This window comes from Pteropus alecto, unplaced genomic scaffold (genome assembly GCF_000325575.1).
Source record: "Pteropus alecto unplaced genomic scaffold, ASM32557v1 scaffold68, whole genome shotgun sequence".
Taxonomy (NCBI): Eukaryota; Metazoa; Chordata; class Mammalia; order Chiroptera; family Pteropodidae; genus Pteropus; species Pteropus alecto.
The window spans coordinates 963,565-988,100 of NW_006441386.1; the positions used below are offsets into that span (position 1 = coordinate 963,565).

The following is a 24,536-nucleotide window of genomic DNA, read 5'->3' on the forward strand; positions in this document are numbered from 1 at the left end:
AAGAGAGGAAAGAGAAGAGTGTTTAGAAAGACTCCTGGCTTTGGCTTTGGGTGACCAAATGAATGGGGAGACATTAATCAGATCCAAGAAGACTGTAGGTGGAGCAGCCCTGCCTCTCATTCCCCTTGCCTGGCTGAACATGCAGCTGTTCCTTTCCAGTTTCCTGAGGTTGTCCCCCTTAACATTGGAGGGACTCACTTCACCACACGACTGTCTACTCTGCGGCGTTACGAAGACACCATGCTGGCAGCTATGTTCAGTGGGCGTCATCACATCCCCACCGACGCGGAAGGCCGGTACTTCATTGATCGGGATGGCACACACTTTGGGTATGTTTCTCCCTCCATGATCAACTAGGCACAAGTCCTAGCAAGTGAGTGGCCTGGGCTTGATTATGGGGCTTCCATAGTATCTAGAAGAGATAACATACTGACAGAGTCTAATAAATGTTCTTATTGAATTGGATCGAAATTCTTAGTTCCTTTCCCAGAGGAGACAAGGACAGCTGGAGAAATCCCATGTAACACACACTGGCTGGATGTGATGAAACTGCTTCTATCCTATTTAACTATGAAGTTGTCATCTGTGTGGAGAGGAATGGGCGTGATCCTACCTACAGGTGGGAGAGTTCCAAAACAAGTTCTTGGAGAATACTCTCAGATCAGATTCTGGAATTCAGCGTTGCCGTTACGGAAAAATCATGGTGTGTGGCAGTGATTCCCAGACTTTTTTCAGGGGGTTAAAACAAAGAACGTGAGGGAAGGGCTAGCATAGCATTGCCATCCTTAACCTTGCCAAGAAAAGTCTTAAAAAACAAAAAAATCTTAAATTATCACTGTTATTTTAACTCTGAAACATGAAAAGACACAATTTCAAAAATAGCCCTTCCCAAGAAAGGACTTCTGATAACCTTACACATACAAAATTTAAAGACTTTTTAATTTCAGTTTCTTTGTTTCTGAAATCAGAAATAATTATAGCTACCTCATAGGCCTGTCATGTGGATTAAATCAAGAGCCTTGATATGACCCCTGGCCAGGTCCTTTCAGAGTATATTGCTGAGCTCTTTTCTCCTTCAGTCTAACTTTGGAAATGACTAAAGAACTAACATGGTCCTTGACCTTGAACAAAATGACCTGGGAGGCAGAAACTCTCTAACCACTACATCTCTGTACAACCTCCACATAGGATTTTCCACATTGGGAGAAGGGTCATTTTATTCTCAGAGAGGAGCCTCAGGTCAAATAATTTGCTTTGAAGCATCTGGGCTATCAGCTCTTTCTAATGCTGAGAAAACAAAGTGTCACATTGCTCTGCAAAGCTATAAAAAGGTTTTTGTTTGCAGACTGTTTAGGGGAGGAAAGTGTTGGCTCCAGCTGGCAGCTCCCACAGGACTCTTAGCTAGGCCTTGCCTTGGGGGTATGTTTTTCAGAGCTCACCAAGGTTTGCTTAAGATCCTAGAGCAAGGATCCCCAAACTTTGCAGGTCAGTGGCCTGTTAGGAACTGGGCCACACAGTAGGAGGTGAGTGGCTGGCAAGCAAGAGAAGCTTCATCTATATTTGCCACTCCCCAGTGCTAACATCTCTACCTCAGCTCCACCTCAGATCATAGAAGCACCAGTCCTTGATGCCAAAAGGGTTGGGGACCGCTGTCCTAGAGGACCAATTTTAAAAGGAGTTGTGGGAGGGGGAATATAGTTTGGATGTGGGCTGATGTACCCTTAGCCAGGTGGTCACACCTGGTAAGTGGCAGAGCCTGTCAAGGATGTGGTAGAAAACAAGATACTGTGGCATTTATCCTCAGACTACTGGACTCCAGTGGCCTGTGATTCATTAGCAGCAAATGAAGTTGCTGAAAGACTCAGATAAAGTAAAATAGGAGTTTAGGGCATTTGGTGGGGTAAATTTCTCTGTTGGTGTGCCTCACATACTCCCCCACAACCATGGAGGCCTGGGCCTCCACTTGGGGTGGTTTCCCATTGTGATCAATGCAGAGTGCTTTTGGTCTAAAGTCTGGACCACTGTGAATGTGAGCTTGGATTTACTATGTCTGTATCTGAGCCCTTGGCTGGCAGTGGTTCCTTGAGCAAGGGTGTTCCTTAACCTCTTTGAGCCCCAGTTTTTCTTCATTTATAAAATGGACATAAGATAGCATTTATCCAATAAAGTAATTGAAAAGATTCAATAGGATAACACATAAATAGTGGCTGACACAGTTAATAGTGAGGATTAGCTGGTGTTGCATTATGTGTATAGACTAACTATGGAGGTAATGGCTTGATCTTGTGGTTTACTCACATATCCTTACAGAAAAGCCCTTACCATATCTACCAGTGATGGATCTGCTTACTCTTAGCACTACAGAATCTAAAAAGAATTCAAGGAACTGAATTTTTATTTTAAGAAAATGCAATATGTGATTTTATTCACTCCTGAAACCAATTTGTTCAGGTGTTAGGATCAGGCATTTGATCTCCATATAGCTACAGAATAATACTAATGACAAGGATATATAGAAGATAACTTCTACATTGTTAGTGGCAGTGTAAATTGCTATAACCACTTTGTCAAATATGCACTATGATAGAACAACTCCACTTCTAATTTTTACCCAAGAGAAATTGGTACACGTGTCCACAAAAAGTCTTATATAGGAATGTCCGTCAGAGCTTTACTCATAAGAGCCCCAAACTGGAAACTTCAAATGTCCATCAACAGGAGAATGGGTAAATAAATTATAGTACGTATATCCATCCATACAGCGATATGCTACATGGCAATAAAATGCAACAAACTACTGTTACACACAACATAAATCCCCAAAACATTAGGTCGAGGGAAAGAAGCCAGGCACAAAAGCAAACATATTGTATGATTCTACTTATTTGAATTTCAAGAAGAGGCAAAATGAATCTTTATTGATAGAAGTAGAAATAGAGTGGTTGCCTCTGCAGGGTTGACTGGAAAGAGGCACAAGTAAACTTTAAGGGGATGGAAATGTTCTATACCTTGAGCTACGTGGTGGTTATATGAGTATATTCATACTTAAGAAGTAACTGAATAGTACACCTAAGATTTGTACATTTATTGAGTATTAATTATATCTCAATTTGAAAATATATTAAGAGCTGGTAATCTTTCCACTATTCCTATATATACCTAATAATAACAATACCTAATATTATACCTAATAATAATTGTAATTATAATAATAATACTAATAATAACAACTGCTAACATTTCTTGAGGGCTTACTTTGTGCCAGGTATTTTCTAAGCACTTTTTATATACTAACTCATTTAATCCTCTCATAACATTATGGAGTAGTTTTCTTATTTTCCCCCATTTTACAGATGAGAAAATCAAGGCCAAAAGGTTCACTTACCCAAGATTACACAGCTGCTAGTCCAGTTCCAGATTCTGTCCTCTACCCACTATTTGACACTGCCCAGGTCTATTAGCTCCTCACCAACCTTCTTTCCTTCCTGCTCAGAGATGTGCTGAATTTCCTGCGCTCTGGGGACCTGCCACCCCGGGAACGTGTGCGGGCTGTGTACAAGGAGGCCCAGTACTATGCCATTGGGCCCCTCCTGGAGCAGCTGGAGAACATGCAGCCACTGAAAGGGGAGAAAGTACGCCAAGCATTTCTGGGACTCATGCCCTATTACAAAGGTGAGGGGTGAGCTGTCCAGGGCAGTCAGGGTGTGGGGAAGGAGGCTGCAAGGCACCTGTCAGTGCTTAGCTCTCCACCAGATTAGGTGTGTTACTCGGGAAAGAAGAGAGTCCCACTCCCCTTCCTACCCTCTTGGTCACTGGGAAGACACAAAGGAAGTCTACCTCACCTGTGACAGTCATCGAATCACACTTCAAAAGGACAGTCTTCATCCCATTGCATTGGTTTCCTTTTGCTCTGGACATCCCTGTTTAAGTTTGTATCCTACATAGGCTCACAGAGTCCCTTCCCCCAGGAATCTGCCTCTTTCCTCTTAGATCCTGCCATTGTTGGGGCTCTCTTTGTGCCCTCCCACTGCCTTGCCTCACTCCCCGCCTCCCAACCCCCACCCCAGTGATGGTTGCTATATTCACTCCCATAGACCATTTGGAGCGGATTGTGGAGATTGCCCGGCTGCGCGCAGTACAGCGGAAGGCCCGCTTTGCCAAGCTCAAGGTCTGTGTCTTCAAGGAGGAAATGCCCATCACCCCCTATGAGTGTCCACTTCTCAACTCTTTACGCTTTGAGCGGAGCGAGAGTGATGGGCAGCTATTTGAGCACCACTGTGAAGTGGATGTATCTTTTGGGCCCTGGGAGGCTGTGGCTGATGTTTATGACCTGCTGCACTGCCTAGTCACGGACCTCTCAGCCCAGGGCCTCATCGTGGACCACCAGTGCATCGGGGTGTGTGACAAGCACCTCATCAACCACTACTACTGCAAGCGCCCCATCTATGAGTTCAAGATCACATGGTGGTGAGTAGTCCTTGTAGGAAACCAAACCCCTTCAGGGAAGGTATCCATTGCCCTTGGTGGCTCTGGCAGTAAGGTCCCTGGAAGGGCTACTGACTTCCCCAGAACCTGCTGAGGTGAGGACTGAGTCTGGAGGCACAGCTCCAAGTGCACAGGTGCAGCTTGGGTTCAGGCTCAAGGCTTGTGGCCCACAAGACTTGGTGCCTGCACTCACCTGGCCTTTCCTCCAGACACAGCAGTCTTTGCCTGAGGCTGATGGAGTCTGGCTTGCCAGGACTTGACCAGGAAGTCCAGAGCAGTTTCATCATTTTTCTTGACCTTACAAGAGTGTCTGCCCAGTTTAGAGCCACATTAGCATACTAATGTAGGAATAATCACTTCCTCAACCCTGTTCAGGTATTCCTTACTTGTTCTCAGTGTATAGGTATGAACACAGAACATAATGGGGGATTTGTTCAAGTAGCTACCCACAGCCCATGGCTGAAGAAGGAGCCTCTTCTTTCCCTCTCCTCCAAGAGTAGTCCCAGGCTTTGTTTTAGGATGTGAAAAGACTCTTCCTTCTGAAACATACTCTTTACCACTTTTTGGAGATAGAACCATAGTTGCCAAAACCATGCACCAGGTTGGCCTTAGAAAAGCACAATGTTTACAGCCCTGCTTTGGGCCTTGGCTTCTTCTATCTTCCACCAACTTTCCTTGCTTGAAGGGTTATCTTCTCACAGGGCTGGAATGCAAATTTCAGAGGCACCTTCTGAAGAATCTCTAAGTCAAACAGGCAAGATGCCTGGATCTGTTAGCTTCAAGATGTAACATCCTTTCTATAGGCTCAGAATACCTCTTTGGCTGCTATTTCATGTGGCAGGATTCAGTTTCTGGTAAATTTTGGATGGGAATCCCCTCTTTTTTTAAACCTTGTTGCTTTATCCTGCTAACATTCTCCTTCCAGGAGAGTGTCTATCCTGGAGAAGTAAAGAAAGAGCTGGGTGAGAGGCCCAGCTATCCCAGGAGCTGTAGGAAGACAGCAACAGACCTCCATTATGTTTTACAACCCATGTTTCAGAGAAAGAAAAGGATCCACAAGGTTCTGCTCCCACTACATTTCCTTCTTGTTCTGTCTGCAGCCTGGGGCAGCTAGGCAGGGAATGGACACCCATCTCCTAATGGAAGGACCAGTAATTACAACAGAGCATTTCTTGTGCTGCAGTAAGGGCTTCTCCCTGTAATCATGATTGTACTTGACTTTTTCTGGGTGTCCATGTAGGGAGATTTTTTATATATGAAAAGCTGGTGAGGAAAAGCTAGACTTACGAGACCAGAGTGGTGAAGTAGGGCGAGGATGAGCTACAAATGGCTACATCTTTTTGGGGAAGAGAAGGCCAAGCCCTGGGACTTTGGCTGAATTCTTTCACAGGGCAGTGACCTCCTGGCCCTTGTGTGGGAACAGAGATTCCAGGGCATGGTTTTACATTCTTACATTGTATTACATGGGTAGAGCAGAGATACAGACTGAGATCTAAGAGGAAAGAACAGTCAGTCATCCTGGTTCTGAGATATGTGTTCTATTGTTCTCATCTACAAATGGATTATCACTTGGAACTTAGCCCAGCAGCATAGCTCTTGCCTTGTTCTAACAGTAAAGTCTTTCATTTAAGTTGCTCTGATTGTTGTTACTGCCTAATAGATGTTCATTTTTTAACAGACACCATGGCAAGCTATTCAGGAGAAAGTCAGTATGAGTAGAGAGCAGATAAGAAAGCCCAATGTTTTCAGTAATGTGGCCCTGACCCCTTCTCTTTACTACCCCCAGCATAGAGCATCACAGCACTTGATTATTTAAAGTCCATACATGTAAGATGGGGAGTGGCTGGTTTGCTCAAATGCAGGTTTACTCAAAAAAAGTCCCTGAAGACTTGCTTGGAGCTACAGATGCTGGATAAGGCACTGTCTGTGTGCCTCTTGCTAGAGACACCCACTTTCTCTGTCCCTCCGTGATGTTTTCAAGGAGGTGTGCTCTGTACCATCGTGGGGAGACAAGGCTCTGGGCCAGTAGACCAGGAAAAGCAGGAACGTGTCCAGCTTAGAGCTCTTTCTATATGGAATAAAAGAATTCAGTGGCCCAGTTTGGCCATTCTCTGATGAGAAGCCAAAGCTAGTCTGAAAAGTGCTGTTTGATGTGGTGGTTTGGGGTAATGGCCTCCAAATAAATGTCATCTCTGAGGAAGTGACTTCTCGTGGGATCCTTTTTTAGCTCTAAATGGCCAGGCCCAGAGCATAAGAAGCGTTGGGTCAGGAAGAGGGTTCCAAAGGATGAATGCTTCTCCCTTATTGAAAGGAAGTATATTTTCATAGAATTCATGTGCACGATGCCAATAAATGCCTCTCATCCTGACAAGGGACTAGATTCATTCTGCCATGAGACTGGCCAGTAGTTTTCAGTGGGTCAAAGTGCCTGCCTTTGGGGCTTCCCTTTTGATTTTGGGTACCTTTTCTCCCGGGTACCATGCTCACTGATTGGGAAGATGAAAATTTTAGGAGATAGGACTGTATGGTGCAATGCTAACCATAACAAAATTCAATGAAAATGAAAAACTTAATGGCAACAAAAAAGACTGAAACAAAACCACAGTGAAACACATCACACCATTCCAGGTGGAAGAATTCTTTGGGTAACACTCTAAATAGAAGAAATAGAGGAATCATCACCATCCTTATTCCATCTCTGGTTAATTCACCAGGCTGTCCAGTGCTTATCATTTGGAAAGTGGTCAGTTGTGCTCTGAAAGCTTCTGTTCTTTTTTCCTGGGGCTTAGGATATTCTGGGAGCCGTCTGAGCCTTGTGCTTCCAGCTGATCAGGTGTTACAATCTTCCTGTTCTGAGTTGCTCATTGGAAGACTAGGAAGTTGATATTTGCAAGCCACAAAGTGGGGTGAACCTCAGTGTGTGATCTGGGTCTAAGCTGGATCCTGAAGAGGTTAAGATAACAACAGAACAAAAAACTATTCACATTGAGCATTTTGATTCCAGTTAGAATTTCAAATATCCTTCTGCATACTTTCTGTCTATATTTGGTTCTGATATAAGTGATTAAGCTTTCTTGGGTACCATTTTGCTGGGGCTCTTTCATGAAGGTGGTACCTGCCTTATGATCCTTAAAAAGGAGGCTTTATTCATCAGAAGCCAGAGTATTGGGAACTGTGGTGGGAGAGGCACTTTTGGAATTCTGGAAGAAACATATATGTATACATATGTTAATTGGGGGAAGGGTGGATTGGGGGAGGTGGTAACAAATACTGGGTATAGGAACAGGTAGTGCCTCTGCAGTGTGAGAGGTTACTTTCTGTATGGTGTTGGTTTGTATACATGTAATAACACTTCCTGTGTTTGTTTGTTACCTGTCTGTGAGCACTTTGGTGCATGGAGCCTCAGTTCCTTCACATAGCATTAAAGGCAACAATGAGAACCTGGGTGCCGTGCCTTTCTTTTTTAGAGACTTACTTTCATCCTTCCTCACTCCCCCCATTTTGCCAGCAAATATGTCTTGATTTCTACTTAAAATGTGATGTGTTTGGGGTGCCATATTAAATTAAATAGGCTCTTCTCTGAGAGTAGCAGCTGAACTTCTGCCCTGACGAAGTTGACGACAGGTGGGCCCCATGAAGGTCTTTCGGTAGTTACTCTAACCTTGTCTCTGCTCCAGGTAGGAGTGTGCCCACTTAGCCTAGGCAAACAGCTCGGCCCTTTTTTGTTGAGAGCTCTCCAGGGGAAGAAGATAGCACAATTGCACAGTCACTTATATGGCTCACAACCATGTCAGTAATTCTGACAGAAATTCCTCCTGTCAGATCACCCAGTAGGAGATAAGTGACTCCAAGCTTCTGTGAGCCTCAGTGGGTAAGACCCTGCCTTGAGGAAGATGAGTGTAAGTTGCCCTTCCTCTGAAAGCAGAGTTTGACACCTTTCTGGCTAATGAATGTCCTCATCAAGATGCCCCTTGGTGTCACTCATGAATTAACCTGGAAGGGTGAGTTCTGAAGTGCTAGGGATCTATGTCACCCTCCAACTGCTTCCCTTAAATCTCTGATTATTCTAACTTTCAGATAAAAACACTGCATCATCTATGCCAAATGTATTCCTTGACTTAATTACTATGCACATACTTACACAGTAATAATACACTAATAATACCTTACAAGTTGGAAACTGAAGCTCATACAGGTATGATTTCCCCAAAGGCACATAGCTTGTAAGTGGCAGAGTCAGGATTCACACCCAGAGCCCTTTTCTGAAATCCTCATGGGTATTCAACAGCAGAGCCCTCCCATTTAGGAGTGCAGCATTCCACCTCTGAGGCTTAGGGCTTCACCCTGCCTGGCTTATAAAGATTTGAAAAGCAAATACTCTAGAATAATATTAGAAAGACTTTCTTAGATATGTAGGTCTTAAGTAGCGCTGAGCATTAAGAAAATAGGTAGGGTCCCCAATGTCCACTTGGTGGAGAAGGTCCCTGCTCATGGGACAATGAGTGGAGAATAACTTAACAGGTGAGTAATGACTCCCTGGCTGGACACTGTGATGGGATGATACAGGACAGCCTGAGTTAATCAGACTCCTGCAGTCTACAGGTCTCATTACACTGATGTGCTGTGCAGTTTGAGCATGTGGGGAGGTATGCCCAAAGGTGATGGCCCTCCTTCAGGGCCCCCTGGCATGAAGAGAATAATTGATACTCTAGCTCAGGGAGCATTACATACCTGGCTTGGGGCTCATGGCCCTTGGACTCTGGGTCTCTACCCTGCCTGTGTATTTTTTGTTGTCGTTTTGCAGATGACTTTTTAGCTGGCTTTACTTACTTTTCATTTTGATTTGTTTAACTTATAGCCTGTTTTATTAGCTTTTATTTACTTACCTTTAACTTTCTGTCTGATTCCTGACTGTTATGTTTCTCCTATCTTATACTTTGCTTTCTCTATTTTTTAAACTTTTTTTTTCCTGAGCTTATGTATCTGCTTTATTTTTTATTTTATTAAAATTAAAAAAATTTTTTTCAATTATAGCTGACATTCAATATTATGTTAGTTTCAAGTGTACAACATAGTGGTTAGACATATAACTTATGAAGTGATCTGATAAGTCTTGCACTCACCTGGTACCATACATTGTTATAATATTATTGACTATATTCCCTATGCTGTACTTTACATTCCCGTGACTATTTTACAACTACCAATTCGTACTTCTTAATCCCTTCACCTTTTTCACTCTGCCCCCCAACCCCCCTCCCATCTGGCAACCATCAGTTTGTTTTCTGTATCTATGAATCTGTTTCTGTTTTGTTTATTTGGTTTTTCAGATTTTACATGTAAGTAAAATCACATGGTATTTGTCTTTCTCTATCTGACTATGTCACTAAACTTCATTCCTAACATATCTTTTAAGTAAAGCACACATATGAATAGAATGCCAATGAAGATAGTTCTTGTTCTGAACAAGAGAGATTATATGCTTTTTTTTTCTTCTCTAGTCATTTCTACAATGATCTTACCAGCTGTAAACATTAGGTACATAATTTCTCCTTTTAGATGAATATCTTCTAAAATCTAAATTCAAAGAAAAACTGATAGTGTTATTATCAAAATTGTAGATAACCCAGCTGGCCGAACTTTTACCTTCCCCTTCAAAATGTCCCTCTTGCCACTTCCTATACAAAATGGTAGTAAGTACAGGGCAGTTCAATTCCTAGACTGTTTAAGGACTTCTTCTCTCACATACTTATTCTTCCTGAGGAATGACATTATCTAGAGATCCAGGGATTCCACCTCCTCCAACTACCTAACACCAAGTAGAAATAGGACTGTTGTGCAGCAGGAAAAACATCAGGAAAGACTGAACTGAACCATCTTGGACCATCCAGAGCACTCCGTAAAAGGGGCCTGTAATCAGATTATGATGCACCTTTCCCAGCCTTCTGTGATCTCAGTAGCAAGCTGATTCACCCTTCAACAAACCATGACTTTTAGAGGATTCTCCTAATGTATCACAGACCCTGAGTTTTCCTATATCATATGATCTTGGCAGATGGCCCGGCTCCAGTAGGTCTTTAGAATAGATGTATTGATACTTCTCAGTTATTACTAAACTCAAGAAATAGAACCCCAAAGCACCACAAAGCTTAGAGCTTGACCTCCGTTAGAAGAAATTTACAAGTTGAGTCAAATCTTTATTCCTTTGTTATTTTTATAAAGGGAGTGGGGATGGTATCACGAGTAGGCTTAAGTGCCTAGAATGTGTATCAGCCTCTATAAATTCCTTTATTAATGTTTTTCAATTACATCCTGATCACTAGTTGTGCCTTGGCTTATTCTGCCAGCCCATCTGTATGTGAACGCGTTGTGGGTACTTCCTCTCCTCACTATGTCAGTTCCACCTTCCCACTCCATTCACAACTGTCCCCTCTTTGGCATTTTAAAGTGGTTGGCCACTTCTGGCCATACCTCACTGGCATCTGGTAGCCAGCAATGGCAGTGACACTGTACCCAGGCTGCCCTCTTCTTATTTCAACCAGGTAAATGCATTTTTGCATTGAGGTCCCTGGCTTTCCATTTCAACTTTCTCATCTGGCCTGCTAGGATTTGGAGAGAATTTTCTGGCCCCATCTCTAGGCTCTGTATCCACCTCACAATAGCAGCAGAGGGTGCCCACAGGACCCTACTAAGTGGACAAGTTAGCTTTACCCTCCTTCACCTCAGGAGGAGTATTGATGTACTTTTCCTGGAAACAGAATTCACCAAGATCTGCCTAACAGAAATATGAACTTCCCTGGTGAGCTGATCACATCTCTACCTGCTGAAATGAGGGTGGTGTTATTTACTTGACATTCCCACAGATCAAAGCAGTATGTATCTGCCTCCAGACATATTCCCTCCACGGAATGTGCCACCCAATGGCCTAATATTCTTCAAAGTGCAGCTCTATTTGGAGACTCCCATTGGTCCAGAGAGGCAGAACATTAAGGAATCCCCTCTGTAGTCACCTGCAGGAATATTCCATCTCTTCCATTAGGGCCTTTAGGCCAGAGGGTTCCACCGCAGTGCAGTTTATTGCCTGATTTTGAACTCCTGTCAGTTTCCTGCTGGGATGGCAGTCTTGATCCCTTTATGGCAGTGGCACTCCTGGGACAACCTGGATTTATGGATTGAGATCAGAGGTAGAATTCCCAGGTAAGTCCAACCAAGGTATCTATGTTAATGGAGAGAGTGTTTCTTTGTTGGAAAGCTTTCCAGACACTCAAATGTGCCCCAGGATTTCAGGGACTTATAGGCAGTACTGGTCATTCGTTCGTGACCCACAGCTTCCTGACTTGATTATTCTATCTTTTTAAGAGGTGGGTTCCCCTGATCCCTCGCTAAGGACCCAGCATTCTGATAGCTGAAAACTCTGTACGTCTTTTCTTCTATCCTGGACTTAATAGCACCAAGGAAGGGTAGCATCTGTCCCTTGTTTCTACATCTCCAATGTTGGTGTTGCCTGAGGCAAACAACCCTTTTCAGTGTAAAAGCAGCAGTATCAACAGATTCAAGGTCTAGCAGCACCATTTGAAAGAACTCTTTCAGGGATATCTTCACAACAACCTGGAGTGGTCAAGGTGTAACTCAGCTACAACTACAATCAGAGCTGGGATTCCTCTGCTGGCCTCCGAGGTTCTTGCATATGTAATGGAGCACCTTTTGAAGCCAAATGTTTGAAAAATAGTGAAGGCAGACCATATTTTTATAGCTGAGTGAGAAGCCACTGCAAGCTACAGATTGGTACCCGTGTGCAGCAGAGGCCAAACAAAACCCAGAGCTTCCCAAAGTGGATACAGAAAGGACTGTATTCTCTTAAAATGGCTGATTGGTGTGCCAGGAGAGGAAACCGAACTCTGGTGATCCTGATACATCCCATTGACATCCCATGTGCCTTTATTTCTCACTTGTTAAAAATGGAAAATAACGTATAGAAACTTCTTGAGACTTAACATCTCATATATCAATCTATACTGTCTCCTCGGGTAATCTTCACTGAATTGCATTAGAGTCATTTGTATTAGAAAAAAAGTCTCACAGTAATTTGAATAATTTACATCTTTAATATAAATAACATAATAGGACTAGAGTAATGAGGAATTGGTGAATAAATTCCTCATTAGGAATTTATTAGGAATTCCTCATTAGGAATTAGAGGCTGGAGGCATCACTCTGCCTGACTTCAAATTATACTACAAAGTGACAATAATCAAAACGCCATGGTATTGGCAGAAAAACAGACACACAGACCAGTGGAACAGAATTGAGGGTTCAGAAGTAAACCCATATTTATATGGGCAAATAATTGTCGACAAAGAAGCCAAAAATATACACTGGAGAAAGGAAAGCCTCTTCAATAAATAGTGCTGGGAAAACTGGAAAGCCACCTGCAAAAGAATGAAACTGGACTCTTGTCTGTCACCACACACCCAAATTAACTCAAAATGGATGAAGAACCTAAATATTAGACCTGAAACAATAAAATGCATATAAGAAAACATAGAAACTAAACTCAAGGACCTTGGACTTAAAGAGGATTTTATGAATTTGACCTCAAAAGCAAGGGAAGTAAAAGCTAAAATAAATAAATGAGACTACATCAAACTAAAAAGCGTCTGCTCAGCAAAAGAAACCATCGACAAGGTAAAGAGACAACTATCTGAATAGGAAAATATGTTTATAAGCAACATCTTCGATAAGGGCCTAATATTCAAAATATACAATGAACCCATACAACTCAATAACAACAAAAAACAATCTAATCAAAAAATGGGCAGAGGACATACAAATGGCCAACAAACATATGAAAAGATGCTCAACATCGCTAGCTATTAGAGAAATGCAAATCAAAACCACAATCAGATAACATCTTACACCTGTTAGAATAGCTGTTATCAACAGGGCAAGTAATAACAAATGTTGGTGAGAATGCGGAGAAAAAGGGACCCTCATACACTGCTGTTGGGATTGCAAATTGGTACAGCCACTATGGAAAACAGTATGGAGGTTCCTCAAAAAACTAAGAATTGATCTACCATATGATCCAGCAATCCCTCTACTGGGTATTTACCCCGAAGACTTGAAAACCCATATCTAAAAAGATATTTGCACACCGATGTTCATAGCAGCATTATTTACGGTGGCCAGGACATGGAAGCAAACAAACTGTCCTACAATAGATGATTGGTAAAGAAGCTGTGGTACTATGTACAATGGAATATTACTCAGCCATAAGAAGAGATCAAATACTGCCATTTGCAACAACCTTGAGACCTTGAGATAATCATGCTAAGTGAAATTAGCCAGACAGAAAAAGTTGAAAATCACATGATATCACTTATATGTGGGATATAAACCTAAAAGCAACAAATGAACAGGACAAACAGAGACTCATGGACATGAACAATAGACTAGTGGTTACCAGAGGATGCGGGGGCGGGAGGGGGGAAGTAGGTGGGGTAAAAGGGGTCAAATATGTGGTGACAGAAAGAAGTCTAACTATGGGTGGTGAACATGCAATATATATGCCTTACTGTTGAATTGTACACCTGAAACTTACTGGATTTCGTTAACCAATGTCACCATAAAAAAAAAAAAAAGGAATAGCAGATATAAGAAGCAGATACTAACCTTAGGGCTGAGATAGAGGGTCCAAGAAAGAATACCATAGAGCTGATATTCAGACTTTTGGGGAGAGGCCATGGCTACGGCTCACTGAATGGCATAGAAGTCACTGGAGTTCTGTGCTGTTAGAACTTCCTGGAAATCTACCCTGTAGAATGATGGGGAAAATCTATTCATGTGAGATGTCTTGCCAGAGGTACTCCGGCAGACCACCAAGGGAAGTGCCGGGGAAAGCTGTTGGCCTTTTTGTGCTGCTCATCAGCATGCACTGCAGTAGCTAAGTGCTAGAGAAGCTGTATGTACTATGAGCAAGCACACCAGAACCAGAAAGGAAAATATCTTCCCTCTTGCAATGTTTCTCCCTCTTGCAATGTTTCATAATGTCCTCTACTAGCAAAGTTCAATATTATGTTAATTGACAAAGGAAAAATATTCAAAGGTCCTAACACAATTTTTGCAGAGACAATGAAGGATGAATGTGGAGCTAAGAGGCAATCAATAACTGGCACATCATCTATAGGCTAATAACGCTCAACTTTTTACTCCTGCCCAGGCTTCTTATACTGCTTCTTCAGCCTCTATTAGCCATCTCAAGCTTAATATACCCAAATGGAATTCTTTATTTCCCCTCTGCACCCCAAATATCTTCCTCATTCCATCTTCTCTATGGCAAGAAATGCCATCCATCCATCCAGTCAATGAAAATCTGTCATCTTTGACTCCCCTCCTTATCTCACCTTTTACTTGCAATCCATCACTTAGTACTTGAATCCATATTCAAGATGTATCTTGAAAACATTCACAGGTTTACTTGTCCAGATCACCATTATCTCTCACCCTGCATTACTACAAAGGCCTCTTGGCATAATTTGCTCCCCCGCATTACTACTACCCTATTCTCCAGAATAGTCTTTTGAAAGGGTGGATTCGATCCTGCAGTATGCCTCCTTAAAACTCTTTGTGTTTAGAATGAAATTTAAAAGACCACATTTGATCTGGTTCCTACCTACCTCTCCACATCACACCACCCTAGCCATTATTTCCCATCCTCCACCCTGGCCTTCTTTCAGTTCCTGCCTCAGGTTTTGGTGACTAACATTTCTTCTGCCTGGAATGATTTTCCTCTAGTCCTTCTCATTCATGGCTGGCTCATTTTTATATTTTTTGTTCCAACTCAAATGTCACATACTCAGTGACACCTTCTTTGACCACCTCATTCAAAGTTTACTCCCATTACTGTCTACTACATCGCTCTATTTTCTTTTAGTGTTTTTTTACCAATAGTAATTATTTTGTTTATGTCTCTATTTCTTTTCAAATCGAGATTTGAAATCTGAGAGCAGAGATTTTGCCCCTATTGTTTGTCCTAACGCTTAGAACAGTGCCTGGAAATAGGTACTCAGTCAAGGTCTATCAAATTATCTGTCCAGGATATGGACAGGAGACCTCTTAGGACATGTTAGTATTACCATGCCCTGTGATTAAATTCAATGGACAATTGCAACAACCCAATTTAGGTAGGGTGACTAATGAGCCAGACTCTTCATGAATGAAAGTTTGGGTCACCCCACCAGGTAGAGATTAAATATGGAGATTAAGTATGATTTAAGGAGATACATATGTGTGTCAAGTTGATAAGGGGTGTAGTTGTGGTGGTTAATTTTATGCATCAACTTGGTTGGGTCACAGTGCCCAGATATTTAGTCAAACACTATTCTGGTTGTTTCTATAAGAGTGTTTTTAGACAGGATTTACATTCAAATCAGTGGCCTTTGAGTAAAGCAGATTACCCTCCATAATATGGGTAGACCTCATCTATGCAGTTAAAGGCCTGCATAGAACAAAAAGCTGACTTCTCCCAAGCAGAGGAATCCTGACAGCAGACTGCCTTCAGACTTCATCTGCAACACTGGCTCTTCCTAGTTCAGCAGACTGCCTTCGGATTTGAACTACAACTTTTGCCTGAGCCTGCTGGCCTCCCCCATCAAATTTTGGACTCACCAAACCTCCAAAATCATGTGACCCAATTCTTTGCAATAATTATCTTCCTATATATATCTACCTATCCTAGGATGTATATACATACACACACACAGACACACACATATACATACATACACACACATATCTAGAAAAAGATTTATACACATCCTAGGAGAATATATATCTATAACGAAGTCCAAAGGTAGCATACCACATATCTGCCACCTTACTATTCTCATTTAACACTCTTTTGAGGATCTGTCCATTTTCATACATACAGAGCTGTTCCTCCACCTTTGAAATTCCATGAAAAGTATGTTCCATGAAAGAACTTTTAAAAATAATTTCTGCTGAATTATGAGATGCACATGCCTCTATTTACCAACAGATTAATAAGCCTTTCCCACATTTAGGCAAACAGTTCTCAACTTTCTTCTTGATAAGGACTACTTGGAAACCTAACAAAAAAAATATAAGATGGAAGTTTTGGGTTTACCTAATTGATTCTATAAATGTTTATAGATTTGGGTCGTGATTGCCTACAATATGGTTTCACCAAGAGAGAATATACTCTTTTGCATATCTGAAGATGTTTTCCCTGATTTTTGATCCTATGGAAAATGGCTTAAATTATGTGGTTCCTAAACTAATTCTCACTTGGGAACCTTCTAATCTGATAAACCCTTCTGCCATAACTATTTGACTATCTTCCTGAGGCTTTCCCCTGGGTTGCTTTATTGATCGGCAGCCTTTATCCATTGAGGCAGAGATGGCCTTTGCCAGTTTAAGATTACACTGCCCTTAGCAAAACCAGAGGAGAGAGTGAGAAAGAGAGGGAGGGAGAGAGAGAGAGAGAGAGAGAGAGAGAGAGAGAGAGAGAAGGAAATGGCAGAGCTCACATGCCTCTTGGAGCCAAGGGATAGGGTCATCAATGGCTAAACTATATGGACTAATAATGTAGGGATGTACGGTTCCCCAAAGAGAAGCTAGACAAAAAACACACACCCTCTACTAGTTTTGCAAAACTGTATGCTCTTTCTCTGTTCTAATAGGGGCCTCCGTTTTCACTGACAAGCATTAGTCATAGACACATTATATAAGTTTAACATAGATCCCTAGCTATTGATGGTTTCTAAAAGTCACAAATAATGCAAAAATAAGAAAAAAATAACTTCCTTTGGGGGATAAAGGGAAAAAGGGGGGGATCATTTTAAACTACTTTTCTTTTAAAATATATATTAAATGGTTTGATGTAGTTTTTGATAAACTGAAATGTGCCTTATCATATAGCAAGTAGAAAAAGTAATTCTACTTTATGATAATGGTGTGATTTTACTATCACAAACCAGGTAAGTCTTATTAAGGAAGATTTATTTCTTTTATTGCTGCTAGAAATAATGACTTAATATGGTATAAAGTTAAAATCCCTGTTGTAGGCACACATTATTAAAAATTGAAATGATGGGATAAGTTGAGCATCAAAATATAGTAATGAGTTATATCCCACTGAATAAAATAAGAATCCATGAATTCATGTGGACACAAATAAATAAATAGTTACATAAAAGGTAGAAAGGAAAGTTCTTAAATAGAGTAAAATGTCAGCTAATAAATATAGAAGGAATGATAGTGTTAGAAAATATCCATTTGGCAACTGTAATAATTATAACCAAGAATTCTTTACCTGGCAAGATTATTTTTCAAGAATGAAAAAGAAATTAAGACATCCCTGAATAAACAAAGGCTATAGGAGTTCATTAGTAGTAGACCTGCTCTGTAAGAAATGCTAAAAGGAATACTTGAGGTTGATAAACAAAGGACACTAGACAATAAATTGAAACCATATGGAGACCTAAAGAACACTGGTAAAGGTAAATACCTAGGTAAATGTGAAATCCAGATTTATTGTACTTTGGTTTGTAGCTCCTTTTCTTCCTATGATTTAAAGGCATATGCATAAAACATTAATTGTAAATGCGTTAATAGGCACATAATTTATAAAGATGATCTCTAACAATAGCAAGATAAAATGAGAGGGACAGAAATGTAGAGGAACAGAGTATATACAATTTTAAATAAGTTGGTGTTATTCAAACTAAATTGTTATAAGTTTAAGATGTTGATTATAATCCCAAAGATAACCACTAAGAAAATAACCAAAAAATATACAGAAAATGAAAGAATTGAATCAAATGGTAGGCTACAGAAACACAACTAAATACCAAAAAATTTAATAATGGCCAAATTGAGGAACAAAAACATATAAAGCATAGAAAACAAGTAGCAAAATGGCAGAAATAAATTAGTATAAGTAATTAATTTAAGTGTAAATTATTTCCAATAAAAAGTCAGTGGTTGGAAGAATGTATTTTCCAAAAAGTTTCATGTATATGCTGTCTATAAGAGACTCGCTCTAGATATAAAGGTACAAAGAGGTTGAAAGAAAAGGCATGGAGAAATATATTCTGTGCAAACAGTAACCAAAGGAGAGCTGGGGTAGCTTATATTATTAGGCCAAATAGATTTTACATTAAAAATGGCTACAAGAGATAAGGATGACAGTATATACTGAAAAGGATTTAATCCAACAAGAAATACAAAAATTATAAGCATGTATACACATAATATATATGAAACAAAAGGGAACAGAGGGAGAAATTGATAGTTGTACAATAATAGTTGGAGACTTCACTATCCCACTTTCAATAACGGATAGAAGAACCAGAGACAATATCAATAGGAAAGAGAGTACTTGAATGATGCTATAATTCAGTTAGACCTACCAAACATATATAGAACAATTCACCCAACAATAATGGATTATACATTCTCCACAAGTGCACGTAGAACATTGTCCAGAGTAGAACATACGTTAGGCCATAAAACAAATCTTAAGAAATTTTGAAAGACTGAAATCAGACAAAATATCTTTTCTAATCACAATGGAACAAATTTAGAAATCAGTAACAGAAGGAAAATTCACAAAAATGTAGAAATTAAAAAACATACTCTTAAACATCCAATGATCAAAGATGAAACCACAAGAGAAATTAAAAAATACTTTGAGAAGAATAAAAACAAAACTACAAAACCTATGGAAAGCAGTGAAAGCAGTGCTCAGAGGAAAATTTCTAGTTTTAAACATTTACATTAAAAAAGAAGAAACAAATCAATAACCTAATGATATACCTTAAAGAAACTAGAAAAAGGAGAGCAAACCGAACTAAATTAGCAGAAGGTAGGAAATAAAGATTTAGTGGTGATAAATGAAATGAGAATCAGAAAGCAAGAGAATATAGAACAAAACCAAAACTTGTTTTATTTAAAAGATCAGCAAAAATGACAAATCCTTAGCTAGACTGACAAAAAAAGAGAAGATTCAAATTGCTAAAATCAGAAATGAAAGAGGGGACATTACTACTGACTTTACATTAATGAAAAGAGTTATAAGAGAATACCATGAGCATATATGTACACCAACTAATTGAATAACCAAATGAAATGAACTAACTCTTAGAAACATATAACCTACCAAGTCTGAATCACAAAAACAGAAAAAATTTGAATAGACCTATAAGTAGTAATCGAAAACCTCTCAACAAAGCAAAGCACTGGTCTTGATGGTTTTCCTTGGTGAATTTTACCAAACATTTAAAAAACTAATACCAAGCCTTTTCAAATTCTTCCAAAAAATTAAAAGTGGAGGGAATGCTTTCCAACTCATTCTGTAAGGCCAGCATTGCCTTGATACTGAGCCAAGCAACGACACTACAAGAAAAAAAACCAGACTAATATCTTATATGAACATCAATAGAAAAATCCTCAACAGAATACTATACTGAATTTAGCAGCATATTAAAAAGATTATATACTGTGACTATGTGGAATACAAGGCTGGTTAAACAAAGAAATTGATCAATGTTGTACACTATACTAGGAGAATAAAAGGGAAAACTACTTGATCTTCTTAATTGATACAGAAAAAGTTTGTGACACAATTCAACATCCTTTCATGGTAAAAACACTCAACAAACTAAGAATAGAGGGAAACTACATCAATATAAGAAAGCCACATACGAAAAACCTACAGCTAACACTATACTCAGTGGTAAAAGACTGAAAGCTTTTCCACTAGGAACAAGAGAAGGATGCCCATTTTTGCCAATTCTATTCAACATAGTATTGGAAGTGCTAGCTAGAACAGTTAGGCAAGAAAAAGAAATAAAAGTTATCCAAATTGGAAAGGAAGAATGATGCTATTTGAAGATGATATGACCTTTTGTGTAGAAAACCCCAGGGATTACACGAAACACAAAACCTATTAGAATAAATGCAGAAAAGTAGCAAGATACAAAGCAATACACAGAAATCTGTTGCATTTCTATACACTTACAATGAAGAATTTGGAAAGGAAAATAAGAGAATAATTTTATCTACAGTAGCATCAAAAAGAATGAAATACTTAGGAATCAAGGAGGTGAAAAGCTTGTACACTGAAAACTACAAAACATTGCTTAAAGAAATAAATGAACGGAAAGACATCTCGTGTAAATAGAGTCGTTTGTTATTTAGTTTTCAGAGTTCTCTATATATCCCAGATAACAATGCCTTATCAGATAGGTGATTTGCAGATACTTTCTTCTATTCTGTAAATTGCTTTTGCATTCTGTTGATTGTGGCCTTTGATGCATGAAAGTTTTTAATCTTGATAAGTCCAATTTGCCTATTTTTTTCTTTTATCACCTGTGCCTTTGTTGTCATAGTTAAGAGATTGCCAAATCTCTTGTCATGAAGCTTTCCCTCTTTTTTTTTTTTTTTCTGAATTTATCTCTTACATTTAGGTCTTTGATCTATATTGAGTTAATTTTTGTATATGGCGTTAGATAAGAATCCAACGACATGCTTTTGCAAGTAAACTTTGTATTATCTATATTTTATAACAATAAAAATAAAATTGTTTTAAAATATTAAATACCCCATCCTGATGAAAATAATCAGTACACTAGGAATAGCAGGGAACATCCTCAACATGATAAAAGATCATATATGAAAAACCCATAGGTAACATCATACTCAATGATGAAAGACTAAAAGTTTTTTCCCTAAGATCAGGAACAAGACAAGGATGCCTACTTTCACCACTCCATTAATATGTTTTCATTTCTCTTGGGTAGATTCATTTTATCTAACCTTTCTGGGAAATCTGATTCCTAATCAATCCCTTGGTCTTCTCTTTCTTCTCTTAGCTTCCACATTATTCCTCTTTTCTAGTTTTCCTCTTGCTTCTATTTTTTTTTTTAACTTTAATCAAATTTATTGATTTTCCTTGATTGCCTCTGGCCCAGCTTTGGCAGGGCTCTCTGGTTCGTCCGGCCTTGTTTCTGGGCTGCTGCTGTAGCTGCTGCTGCCATAACCGTGAAAATCTTTACTGCTTTAAAATAACTTTTTCTCTTCTCTATCTCCTTGATTCAAGCTAGACTTGGACCCTATAAGAGGGGAGCTCGGTTTCCTGCATTTTCTTCCTCATTTGGTGTTTCTAGAACTGTCATCCTGTCAGGTGCATTATGGGAGCTGCAATGTTTACAATACGGATGAGATTATAACGATATTATAATTAGCCAAAGGTCATGCCCTACTAAAGACCGGTTTTGCCTTATCCACCCTTGCCCAAGCTAAATACAGGGAGGTCTGAAGAAAGAAAAAATTTCCAGAGCCATATCCTAGGGGAGGATGGGGTGTCCCTGCATTACCTGTCCTGCCTCCCTTCCTTTCTTTCATTCCTCTTTTTTCCTTTCTTTCTTCTTTCTCTCTCTCTCTCCCTCTTTGTCTCTCCTGTTGTGACTGCACTGTATGCCATATATGGCATCCAGGTGAGGAATAGAGTGAAGAAATAAAATGGAGTGTGGACAAAAAAGGAGCCACATACTAAACATGACAAACTCAATGGAGGCCAGTATGATGGGTCCTACAAACTCAGAGATTGAAAGTTACACACACCAAAGTTAAGTCAAAGGAAAGTTTATTAGAAAAAGGAGTAGTACTCCACAGACAGTGTGATATCCTCTTGGAGACAGAGAATGAGAGGGACCAAGAGAAGCTTGGAAAGATAGTGAGTGTGTGTGTGTGTGGCGGGGGGGGGAGTTTGAATGTTCAAGGAATTCAGTTTACATATCATTCTTTAGTTTCTGTGAGTTATTGTTGTTGTTGTTTTTACACTCCTACGGCACCTGATATTCCTAGGTGACCTCCCATCCAAATACTAACCAGGTCTGACCCTGCTTACCTTCCGAGATCAGACGAGATCGGGGATGTTCAGGGTGGCATGGACGTTCAGGGTGGCATGGCCGTAGACCTTTGAGTTATTGTTTAAAAGACTTTGTTAACTCACTTCCTTTGATATGGACAACAGTGAGGAAGGGGAAGGGTATGTAGCATGAAAAAGTAAGAATATGTAGAGTGAAAAGCCTGCTGGCAGTTCCCAGCCTTTAAGCCATAGGGAATGACTCGTGGTTCCTGGCTCCCCTTCACAGGTGTAGAGAATGGTCTGTTAGCAATCCTAGTAGAAATCTTCCTTTGTTCTGAAGATGTCCTCCTGGCTGACTGCAGGGCTGATCAGCATATTGTAGTCTCTGATTGTGGCTTGATTACCATTTTTAATTCTCTTGCCTCCTTACATTACAACCACAACACCAGAGAACAAGACTACAGAAACCTACATATTTACCTTGTTCCTCACATGCCATCTCTGTGTGCTATAAATGTTAATTATTAACCATCCTGTACCCTCCAATGTAAAAGAAGTGTCTCTCCATTTTACTTTTTATCCAATCCCCAAGATTTCCTTGCTTTGCTTTCTCCCACCCACTTAATCTACCACCAATGGATTTCATGTAACCCTCCTCATGTCTCCTTTTATTCTAATATATAAAATAAGCTACAAAACTGCCATTACCTGGAACATTTTATCAATCCATTGAGATTTTGCTTACTGGCAATTGTCAGTTTGGCTCAAACTCAAAAATTCTCTACCGGTTTGGACATTACTTAAAATCAACAGGATTGACTATAGCTAAGCTGCTAAATTACTAAAACCAAGTAGGTTGAGGCATAAGGAAATGATTCTATTCATTTTAACTGGACTGGTAACTTAAACTTTTGAGCTTTCTAGTCTTGCATCAATGCCTAGATATACATCAAAATTACAGATAACCTTCTGATTACCCCCTGAAGGACTAGGAAAGTTCATGTATCCAGACCACCTGCCATCCAGGATCCAGACCATTGGTCACCTAGAGGATTACCACCTCAGACCAATCCAGAGGCTAAGAATGCAGGACTGATTCCTCTTCAGAATGTACTTTTTATTATAAGAACTCTCAGTTTTTCTTTCTTCTTCGAAACACTCTGGGTATTGCTTAGTTGTTTCCAATTTGCAAACCCTAAGACCCTTGCATAAATCTATTATTTATTTCTAGCCAAAGCTTCCAGACTCTTTGAGTTCTTTTGACAAGGGATACAGAGGCAGCTGCTATTTCCAATAGTTAAAGAGAAAACTACAGGCCCCAAACGGTATCGCTTGCGCTGAAAGTCTATGATACCAACCTAGATTTAATAACTGATATAGTTGCAGTTTCAATCTCTCCAAGAAACATAATCTTAGACAACCAGTCTGGAATTTTCTCCTCAAACATGGGTAACGTAATTAGTCACATAGACCATCTCCATCCCTCATAGAAAGAAGAGGTAATCCTAATGATAAAAACTTCCCATATAATCCTTTTTGTTAATTGCTCCCTTGCCCCACCCTTTTCCCTATAAAAATCTTCCATTTTGTACAAGCCCCTCAGAGCACTCTTCTAGTTGCTAGATGGTATGCTGCTTGATTCATGAATTGCTTAATAAAGCCAATTAGATCTTCATATTTTACTCAGTTGTATTTTGTTTCTTTAACACATTTCTGAATGGGAATCACAAGAACTGGATTTCATTGATAACCTTTAATACTGTGTGACACTGGTAAATTTAACTTCTAGTTTCACTAAGCTCAGGTATTAAAAATGGTTCTGGATCAACCAACTTCTTTAAGGTCCTTTAATTTGAATACTTTTAAAATCCTAAGATCCGTGAAGGGATCGGATTCACTAGTTTCTCAGGCGGCCTCATTCCCTAAGTGCTGGCAACCGTCTTCTGGCCCAATGACTCCTCTCTTGCAGCCTCCCGCCTCCCATTCCACGTTAGTAAAATGGTCCACGGCCAGGCAGGATCGAAATGGCAGAGTCGCCCTCAGGCAACTGCGAGTCAGCTCCCAGAAGCGAGGACTGAGGAAAAGACAGAAGGGCCGGCTTCTCGCAGGGTCCCGAACGCTCCAAGTCAGCACTCCAGGGTTAGCCTTCAGGCCTCTT

General features: G+C 40.1%; 1 protein-coding gene across 6 annotated transcripts in view; it reads left to right on the plus strand.

Annotated features, from left to right (window-relative positions):
- The window catches only part of RABGEF1 (RAB guanine nucleotide exchange factor 1), an 85,990-nt gene that overhangs the window by 2,690 nt on the left and 58,764 nt on the right, over nt 1–24,536 (plus strand). For all 6 annotated transcript variants that reach the window (XM_015594618.2, XM_015594617.2, XM_015594619.2 and 3 more), the window contains exons 2-4: nt 160–329; nt 3,494–3,672; nt 4,095–4,467. In XM_015594618.2, coding sequence (XP_015450104.1) covers nt 160–329; nt 3,494–3,672; nt 4,095–4,467 — 722 coding nt within the window. The remainder of the gene's footprint in view (nt 1–159; nt 330–3,493; nt 3,673–4,094; nt 4,468–24,536) is intronic.